Source organism: Temnothorax nylanderi, unplaced genomic scaffold, assembly GCF_030848795.1.
Source record: "Temnothorax nylanderi isolate EJ_2023f unplaced genomic scaffold, tnyl_v1.0 TNYL_tig0006_pilon, whole genome shotgun sequence".
Classification (NCBI taxonomy): domain Eukaryota; kingdom Metazoa; phylum Arthropoda; class Insecta; order Hymenoptera; family Formicidae; genus Temnothorax; species Temnothorax nylanderi.
Window position 1 is genome coordinate 1,077,260 of NW_027249068.1, and position 10,495 is coordinate 1,087,754.

Below are 10,495 nucleotides of genomic sequence, written 5' to 3' on the forward strand. Positions count from 1 at the left end.
GCGGCCGCCACTCGGCGCCCGTCGCGTCGCGGCGTCGTCCTACTCGCGCCTCGTGACTCGCGGGGGTGGCCGTCGCGCGACGCGCGACGTCGTCTTACCTGGCTCGCGGGTGGACGGGGTCGCGGGGTCGCGGGGCTCGGCACCATTTACGGCGGCAACCCCCACGGCGGTGGTGACGGTGGCGGCGGCGGTGGCGGCATGCACACGATGCGCGCACGAGGGTTGTGGGAGCCCGGGGGAAGGATCGTGGCCCCCTCACACACTCTCTCTCTTTCTCTCTCTCTCTCTCTCTCGCCCGTCGCCTCGGCCTCGAATCTCGGCTCCGCGCGTCCTCGCGCGAACACGAACGCGTCCTCACTGGCGCGAGTTCGCCCGCCGCGACTTATAGCGCCCGCCGGCCGCGGGATATACGCGCCGAAGGTGGTCACTCGGGGAGGCGCGGGCGCGTTGACCAACACACGCGTTCTCCGATCGCGTTCTCCACCCGTGGAAAGCCGCCGCGGATCCGCCGGCCGCGGGCCGCCTCTCGGCTCGTCTCCCGCGGGGAGACCCGGCGCGAGAAAGCGAGGAATAGGTATATACGCTCGCATCTCGTGAAAATGCGTTATCGTCGCGATAGAGCGTCGTTCTTTTCCGTCTCTTCAAAGATCTCGAGCGCGGTCGGATGGACTACGTTCCGTTATATTCGCTTCTTTCCTGCCTCAGTTTGCGAAAAGATACTTTTTTTTCAACGGATTATCACTTCGAAAATTATCGAATTCTTTTTCATTGATAAGAGATTTTTCACGAAGATCATTGTTTCAATTTTGCAGCACTCTGCATATGAACGAAGCAGAAATACTTTGTGACACGAGTGGTTCGCGAAAAAATGATGTCTTACAGAATCAAAGTCTTGTAATTTCAGTCAAATTGGAATTCCTGCAATTTGTATGAAAACTTTCCAATTTCCACGGTTTACAAATTTTTCAGTTGGGAATTCTGAAAAGCGCTTCAAAAAAGAAAACTCGAGCCCGACGAAAATGCAATCTTTGTGTAACACGAAGCTCTCTTTAGCATCCCGTATATTCGGACCGTTATCTTTTACATTTAATCGTCCCAGAATGCTTTTATAGAATGCGTCAGGAATTCCAGAACTCTCGGAGGAAGTGCCAGACGTTATAAACTATACAGAAATTCCGAAAATGCAACGATAATTTTACAATGAAAAAGAGAAAGAGAAAGAGGAGAGAACTCGCGCGAGTGTTGCACGCAACACCTACGTTTTTGCACGCCCACCCACGTGTTCTCCACCCTTCCGCCCTCGCCCTCGGCCACCGGGGCTGCGCAGACCTTGCCAAGAGCGCGGCCAGGCAGCGCCGGAATACGCAGCATGATATGTAAGCCGTCGCGTTTATAATCGAACCTCTCAGTCGAGGCTATTCGTTCATTCATTAAGCGGTTGGCCCCGAATTATTGGAACATTAGCTTGATTGAACAAAGCTGGGCACGGCCTAATACGCGGGATCCGCACCGCCTCGCTTATGTCATCATCAACGCCGCGCCGACTGTTCTCATACGCGAGCAACGCCGAAATCGAACGTTCGAGGACCAGAAAAGTTTCGGGAACACTTATATATCTCCTTTAGACGTTCCGGGCCTCGAAAATTCTCAGAAATTAACTTTGAGCAACGTGAATCTTTAAAAAGTCAAGCTTTAAAACAGAAACTTCCGAAGACAACAGTACTCGGAGCAAAACTGACATAAAATTAAGCCCCTTGCACAATAGGCGATAGCGATAGCGATAGCGACAGCGACAAAGTTGCCGACAAAGCTACAGCTTAATTTAATGTCAGTTTTGCTCCGAGTACTATTGTCTTCGGAAATTTCTGTTTTAAAGCTTGACTTTTTAAAGATTCACGTTTCCGAGTATCTGAGATTAGAATATATAAACGGAATATAAATTATGAGCGTTCCCATATGCGACTTAGAAGCTGCGGAATCGGAGAGAGATGCGAGAGACGCGCGTTAAATACAAATTTTCAACGACGTTGACACGCATAGTTTTTTAAATATATTTTATTTATATATGTATATATATATATTTACAGAGCTTACGTGAGATAATCATCGCCACGTTGAATATGATACATTCGACTGTGAGTAAATGGTATACGGCTGTCGTACACGGATTATTTTATTGCGATGACCGACTCGCGTTTTCTCGGTTGGAGATCCCGCGGTCCAACCGATTCGAGTTTCGGAAACCGCCGATCCTTCTTATCTGCGATCTCTCCGGGGATCGTACACATACGAATTGCTTACGCGAGGAGTCCCACGATCCTACGTCGGAGACGCATCGGGACGCGCAAAAGCGATTAGCGCGCACGTTAATTAACGCCAGTCGTTCTCACGCACTTCGGGAATCGGGCGTCGGTATCGCAACGGGGATCGGTAATTGCAGGTCTAATTAATTTGAATGAAATTTCACAAACGCAACGCAATAATGCCGAGCGCAACAAATCAAGCCACGCTCGAAGAAAGTTTCTTTCTAATCTCGAATTACCGTAATTTCTGAGAAACAATATCCGAATTATTCCGAATCGTTCTAAATTCAAAAATTTTACATATAAAACAAGATTTTTATAAAACATTCGCGTCTCTGCGAAGGAGTTTCTTAGGAAGAGGGTATTAGAGCTTTAAGAGACGTTCGAAAATTAACGATGTGTATCGTTAAAATAAGATAGTCGATCAAGGAAATATAGATTCTCGCTGATACAATCGATGGGAACGGTAAGACGAGGGTGAATTTCGTACTCCGTTAATTTAATCGCTATTTGCGCGTTTTTTTAATTGATTACATGTGCGGGGAACGACTGATGAAACGTATGAAATATGGAAGAAACGTATCTTTTCTTCACGTGTGACGCGCTATCGACTGTTTCTGACTACCCGGCGACGAACCACCCGCATTCGTAATCTCGGGGCTTTCGCGTCGCGACGCACGTCTCTCCCGGTGGCTCGCGCGACCCTTAAATTTACGTTTACAAAAGAGAGTTGCGAATTAGTAGTATTGCGCGGTGCTTGAGAAGCCATGAGGTATATATTGTCACACACTTTGTATCTGCGTACCTTTTCCGTAAATGCAGTTACGCCCTTGGTCGTCGGCGCGTATTCGACTAATACTGAAAGAATTGCGAATTCGCTCGCCCTCGATCGTCGGTGTGCGGTAAACTCTGGTCATTCAGCAACGTAGCCACTAATCCATGCGATTCGCCGGAAATCGATATTGCCGAAGGGCCGAATTCGAAACATTCGAGGTTCTTCTTCTTTTTTTTCTTCGGGCCCCCCGCCGTTGGCGATCACTTGGAGAATTATTCTGTGACTATATGACTTGCCCATCAAAGGGCTGCCCTGGGACTCGGGACTTTTTTGCTTTTGATCTACAGCGATATTCTGAGAAGCAATAACCAGAGTGGCTTTCCGTTGCCTTCTCTGATAAATCTTCGAGGATGAAAAATTGAGAGTTCCCGGGCTCTCGGCGATTTTCTATATCCGATCCATCTAGTAGCACCATTTTCTTCTTCATTCCCCTCAAGTGAGAAGACAGACGAATCGATAGAAATTCATTTAGTTATAAATAGAATTTTCTAGTTCTCCAAACTAAAATTCACTCCTCTATTTGTATTATGAGTGAGATCATAACGAGGGAAGAACGAGATAATCAGAGCTAGTTGCCCGTAGAATTGAAACTAGGTTGTCAGCTGTGCGAATGTCGCAACGAAGTACGATTACGTATCCGCAAGTAGCGCGCAAGCGGAACAACGAGCTTAGACCATCGTTAAATCAGGCGAAAGTTTTCATTGAACTAATGTGAAACATTTTTGTCGAGCGAGACACGATAAGCATCGGTGAGGCTACGATTACTGAAGTTACTGAAGCGCTCGAAAGCGACTCTCCGCTGTACAAATCAGTCTAATTAAATTTACGCGAAGTAACAAATCCCTTTGAGCCTAGAGAGTCACTTTATAAAACTAGATGCGATTATTCTTCTCTTATAATAATCTCAATGCGAACCTAACTTCTGCGTGAAACGGCTCACGTTACCGCCGGATTTAACGAAATTATGGGTATCGGTGTAATGCGGCGGTAAATTGCCAAATTATGCTTCCTCGTGGCATCGATAAACGGGCTAAAACTAAATGGCCGTTTAATCCTTTGAGCCCTAATACCGTCCATAGCGCAGCGGCGCGAGAGATCTTGCTGCGACGTTATATAAAAGCTGAGTATAGTAGGAATTGCTTATCTTAATTATTTAGCGTTTACGTTTGCGCCGCGGGACAGCGAGAATAATTCTGGGCTCAAAGGATTAAAGTGTCCTTATCGCAATTGGCCTAGCTTTGGTATGACATAAACGTGGATACTTAATACATCATGAGATGAAATTAACGCGATGGACTTCGTAAAGTAATGTCTGCGGGAATATAGTATTCTCCGGGTGTATCGTAAGTTAATCACATAATATTGTCGTTTCTATAGTTTTAATCGCGCGTGTGTTCACGACAACGTTGCAAAACTGGGGAAAAAAAATATATATGTACGTTAACTATTCATATTTTCGTCATAAAATTAAATGATTAATTACATCCATTGACTGTATAATTCTTGTATAAGTAAAATTAATACGCGTTTAATGTCCAGTAAATCTTATTGCAACACGGCACGTTTTATATCATTTTCTATAATTGCTCTCAAATATTTCGGCTTTATTTGTAACTCTAGAGATTAATTAGCTTAATACAAGATGGAATAAATTAATAGATATTAGTATTTGCTAAAATAAATATGCCTTAAACTTTAAGCTGATAAAATTAGACATATATATACTTATGTACATTACGAAAATGATTAATTATTAGCTAATATGCCAAAGAGAGAAGCATGTGAGGAAGATTACACAGGCAAATAAACGCAGAGAATCGCAAATCAACGTTTGCGATTTAACATTCTTGTTTACGTGACTGCGAAAAAGATTGTTGATAAGTCGCAATCATGTCTTAAAATAACGACAATTTTCTGCGTGACTCAGTGTCGTTGATCTAAAGTTCCAGTAAATTATTAATTACGTAATTGACGTTACGACCAGACTACCGTGTTGCATTTAATTTTACCTTCAGTTAAATTTCCCTCGCTTTAAAATCAACCTACGGATCTCGCTCACGAACGCAAACGAAACCGATTTACTTGCAGTGACGCGTAGGACATTCTTTTCCCTATACTACTCGTGTTGGTACAGCCTTACTTTAATATAGTTACAAAAAATAACGCTCTGTTATATCTTTGAAGGAACTCCCTGCTTGATATAGTCAATTGTCTTCGAAGAATTCGCTGAGATACACGTTAAGCTTTTGATCCCGCCTTATCTTGAATTCTCTGCGTGTGAAGCCTCTTGTGATCCTCCCTGTACTTCTCGATCGTCAATTCAGCATTGTTGGCACTTGACAGGCTCAATGTTACCGGGTCCAGGCTCGCCGCTAGCTTCAGATACGTCTCCTCCATCTCCTTCGTGATCTTCACCTCGTAATCTATATCCTTCAGCAAATGCTCGTCCTCGAATGTTATGAGATTTTCGCTCTCGTCTATATACTCAGACAAGATATTAATATCAATGGGCTCATTATTTACGTCGCTGTAATCCCCGATGTTCTTCGACGACTTTTTCGGCGTGTCTCGAACGTTGCGAGCCAAACCTCCGTCGTGCTGCGTGGGCTTGCGCTTTACAAGAGAATTCTTCGGATACACGGATGACGAATTGTCATTCGCAGCGTTCTCCACACACTTGATCTTATTGCTATCATGCGACGCGGAATTCTCCACGCACATCGACGACTGTACCCATTCGGCCACTCGTTGCAATTGATTGTCCTGCAGTAACGCCGGCGGTGGCGAATTGTCCTCGCTGCCGGTTGAACGCTCGGAACCAGTCCGAGACGTCTTCTTCGCATGTACCAAAGCGGTGTTAGCTTTACCACCGCCGCCGCTGCCGTTGCCACTGCTGTACAATAAAGTCTTGTAATGGCCGGCATTGTCCAGCAGAATGTTCTTGGAGCCAGGCGTGACCCGGACCAGGCAGTTCCGCGGTCCGGTCACGCGACTCTGATTCGAGTTGGACTTGGCGCTCGAATTGAAGGCACCACCGGTCAACGATTGCGCGACGTCGCTGCAACTGCTGGACGGATCGGAACTGGAGATGACCATGCTGTCGCTGCTGAAGCTCGGACTGGTCGTTACCTCCGTCTGACTGCCGTCATTGTGATTCGCCGCGTTGCTGTCCGGACTCTTGACCTCGATTAAGGTGAATTGCGCGGCGTTCCGCGCATTTTGCCGCTCCGCCGATCTGTCATTCTTCCAATCGCGATCGTTGATAATATCGAGCTCGATGCCGCGATTCGCCTTGCCCTTGTTCTCCCTCGAAGGGTCTGTCTCGGACTTCGACTTTGTCCACTCGTTCTTCCACAACCTGTCATTAATAATGTCGATGTGCATCTGCTTGTCGGAGAGCCGATTGTCTTCACGCGCCAAACAATCAGTACCAAAGGGTTCGAAGTAGTTCCTCTCACTCTTGTTGAAATATTTTGCAGATCTATTATCGAGCGGAGAATCGCATTTATTGACCTTGAATGGCTTGGATGCCTTGTCAACGTTTATTCTATTAAGATCATTTAATCTCGAGAACGATGAATGCTTGTTTTCGTGATTCTGGGACGAGTTCTTTTTGTTTAAACTGGCTCTCGTAATGACGCCGTTCTCTTCCATCGTGTAGTCCTGCCCGTTTCTACCACTCCTACCGACGAACTTGTCTTTGATACACGGAACGTGCGAGGCGTATTTAACGTAATCGCCGTTCATGTGATGGCGGATCTTGTTGCCGTTCTCGTTGATTTCGTAGAAGACCGCATGCGTCGTGAGGTTCGATTGGAACTTATCTTTGCTTTGATACTTCTCATCATTCGGCGTACCTTCCTTTCCTCCTTGTTTTTCGAAGCTGTACGTATAATTCTCGGAGATAGGGAACGTATCAGGCACGAACGTTTGCGTCTCCGTGTCTACCGTGAGGATGCTTCTGTGACATGTGCATGTGTCGCAATGCTTGGCGAAGATTCTCTCTTTCTCACGGTCTTCCAGGACCTTCGCCATAATTGCCGCCGACACGATATCCATCGGTGGTTTGCTATCGTCGCTATCGTCGTCACTGTGTTTTTCCACCGTAGGCTTAGTGATATTGTACACCATCGCTGTCGGCGGAAACGTGGATATCGGCACGGTGATGCTCTTCACATCTGGCTGCGTCGTGTCCGGCGCGGAACATCGCTTCTGCGCGACGTACGTTCGCACTTTGGCCTGAACCTCAGAAGGCAGCTGCAATAATAAAACAACGGTGGTCTTGAAACTTCTTATCTTTATTTTAGATGCCAATAACAAGCGCATACCTATTATGCTTTTAAATGCTACTAAAGAGACACCAAATTGCCTATGCTAAGTTAAGAAAGGTATTTCTAAGCAAAACCCATAATAAATAATGTCTTTTTAAATACAAATTATGTAAATTACCTAAACGTCTGCCACATCATTATAATTTCTAAACAAATTTATAGATATCTACTTCTCTCTCTCATTTATAGATATTCAGTTTTATTAAAGAAGTATCGAGTTTCTATATTGCACTTGTTTCTATCGCTTGCTTTATCATACACGCAAAAGATGTAAATATAAGGCCAATTCCTTTTAGTGACACAAGTCGACACAAATGTCGTTCTGTCTTTGTTATTCATTGAATGCCAAGAAGGATAGAACGATGTTTGTGTCGACTTGTGTCACTAAAAGGAATTGGCCCATAAACAACATAGAGATTTATGCGCGCGCATGTATAACATTGTTGGTGCGTAAAATAAAAATAAGACACTAACGCGACGTTATATAAATACGAGTAAAAATGTCATTGTAACATTTAAGTTCAATAATACCAACGCATAAAATTCACTAAAGTAAAATATGTGATAAGTAAACAGGCGAGAAAAAGAGTTGTCACGATATAATTTTTAAGTAAATGGTAGTATGAAATTTATATATGACAAAACGGTACCTTACCGAATCATATTTCTGACCCACGAAGTTGGAAGGTTTGCATTGCAGCAATTGGATAGCCAAACTAACGTCGTTTCTACATTTTTCCTAAAAGGGAAAAAAGAATGGTTTTCAAGTGAAATATATATAGATATAAATTAACTGTGTAAATAATCTCTTTATTTATCAAATAAAGCTTAGCAAAAGAAATATCAAATAAAGGAATTTAAAGAAATGTAAATATTCTAGAATACATATGAAAATGGAGCACTTACATTATCTTGAGTTAATCGATGTATCGTGTAATTCGCATCGGCTAATCTATGAGACAGAGTCGCTATGTCCTTCGTGAAGGCACTCTTCTCCGTCTCGCATTTGTCCACTATCCGCAGCAGCTTGTCCTCCAGATTTTGATTGACCTTCTGAACCCTCTTGTGCGCTTCGTGCAAGCGCGAATACTTCTCCTGCCATATCAGCAGCTCCTCCTTCATGGAGGCCAGTTCCCCATTCGGAAACTTGTCAGCCTCGTTTAAAAACTGCGTCTCCATCGTCACAATGTGGCTGTCTCTCTCGAGCAGTCGTTGGCGCAGGTTCTCTATCTCCGCGTGCAGATGCATGTCACAGTGCTGCTGATTATCCTGGCTACAAGTGCTACACTTACAGCCGCATTCCTGTTGATATCACTTGATAAGTCCACAAGTATGCGATCATTGGGTCCTGTTTTACATTGTTGAACTGACTGCACTAGTTCAGCCAGTCTTATCTTTTTTTTACTCCATATTGAAAGGAGAAAAAGATAAAGTCTGAACTAGTACAGCCAGTTCAGCGACGGAAAACAGATACATTGTTTAATAACAAGGTTATTAATGGGCAAACAAGACTCAATTTGTGTTAGGCATGCTATTGCCTACAAATAGGTGACGTGGTTACAATATACATACAAAGATCCTATATTGAAAGAGACATTATAAATCAAATCACCATTCAATTACATTGTCATTCAAATTCAATCGATAAGTCAGCTACTACTCCTATTTAATTACGTTATACATAAATCAACGCAAATTGTTAAAAAATTACTTCAAATCAAAGAAAATATGACACTTATATAACTTCATTCGTGCCTTTTATCTACTTCATACGCTTTCGAATAAAATGTACGAGAGAACGTGAATCATCCTCTCGCGAGGCAGACAGGCGAAAGATACGCGAAGAATGCGGAGATTCAATACGCTCTCCCAGGGAGACGCGTTTCGCGAGCGATGAGCGATCACGCGTGGCACACGTGTGCACGTATGTAATAAATCGCGTCGATAAATCTCACTCGCGGGAGACCGAGCGGATCGCGCGTCGGAGGGTTCGATCGTCCAGGGTCAGCGAGAATAACGTCCCCGTTGTTTATCCGAGAGGGAAATTCCTCCGGATCGAGCCGTCCGTCCGTGGTCAGCTGTCCGTCGCCACGTTGGCAACAGTCTCCGTCTCCCGACTCCCCGCGACCAGCCGCCAGCCGCCAGCCGTCGGCGGGAATTCCTGTGACCCGCGGACACGTACCTTGCACTTCTCCGCCATGGTGGCCCGCCGCGCTGGAAACGGAGTCGGCAATAATGCAAAAATATCGTCTGACGGCGCGACCACTGCGGTGCCGTTGGCGCCTCATAACCCTTTCCTTCCCTCGGCGTCCGCGACCGTGAGTCAACGTGAGTGCAGCGGTGACAGGACTGACAGGCAGGGGCCGAGGGGCCGTCGTCGCGCGGCGTCCGACGTCCGACGGCAGCGTTTAGTCGCGCGCGCGTGCACGGCCGCGCGCGCGAGAAGAACTCACGACGCAAACAAAGTACATTCCGTACATTCCCTCGGTGTTTTTCCTTTCTTTCCGTTATCGCGATGAGAGGCCCGCTCGTCGTCCGCCGTCGCCGTCGTCACCTCCACCTGCCTGCCGTCTTTGTCGGCACGGCACGAGCCAGCACGAACGTCTCCAGATCAGTGCCGTGCCGCGTCGAGTCTCGGGCCCGAGCTCCGTGATCCAGGAGTGCGCCCCGGGACAGCAAGGGGGACCTCGATCAAGCCTCGGTTAATTTAATCGACGGTTAATTCAACCGGCGCGAGATCGCTTACAATAAAAATTTCTAGCTTTACAACTCCAGATTTAATCTTTCTTTCCATGTCAAATAACAAAAAATTAATATTCTGCCCGTGTTAACAAAATAATATAAGTTTGTAAGTTAATCATCGGTTAACTTATCGCTCACGGCAAAATTTCTTTAGCTAATTCTTTTTATGAGTCAAACAAAAAAATTATTTAAAAACTAATACAGGTAGTACCCGATAAGCTAATCGTCGGTTAACTTAATTGTTAGACAAATCTAATCTCTTTTTCCGTGTCAATCAAAAAATT

At 45.2% G+C, this 10,495-nt stretch overlaps 2 protein-coding genes across 5 annotated transcripts in view; both read right to left on the reverse strand.

Moving 5' to 3' along the window:
- Stum (mechanosensory transduction mediator stumble) overlaps positions 1-478 on the reverse strand; it is a 28,809-nt gene extending 28,331 nt beyond the window's left edge. Inside the window, exon 1 of the mRNA XM_071715377.1 lies at positions 99-478. The gene's annotated coding sequence lies outside the window, so the exon portion shown is untranslated. The remainder of the gene's footprint in view (positions 1-98) is intronic.
- A 1,559-nt stretch (positions 479-2,037) lies between these two features.
- On the reverse strand, positions 2,038-10,397 carry LOC139777795 (uncharacterized). 4 transcript variants are annotated; one of them, XM_071715419.1, is made up of 4 exons: positions 9,652-10,397; positions 8,376-8,771; positions 8,125-8,208; positions 2,038-7,395 (listed from the first exon to the last, which is right to left on the reverse strand). In XM_071715419.1, exons 1-4 carry the CDS (start codon positions 9,667-9,669, stop codon positions 5,377-5,379), a joined length of 2,517 nt encoding a protein of 838 aa, XP_071571520.1. In that variant the 5' UTR covers positions 9,670-10,397; the 3' UTR covers positions 2,038-5,376. The 4 variants fall into 4 exon arrangements, with proteins under 4 accessions (XP_071571520.1, XP_071571536.1, XP_071571544.1 ...); XM_071715435.1 differs by lacking the exon at positions 9,652-10,397 and adding an exon at positions 9,225-9,488; XM_071715443.1 differs by lacking the exon at positions 9,652-10,397 and adding an exon at positions 9,093-9,217.
- Positions 10,398-10,495: the final 98 nt, after the last annotated feature.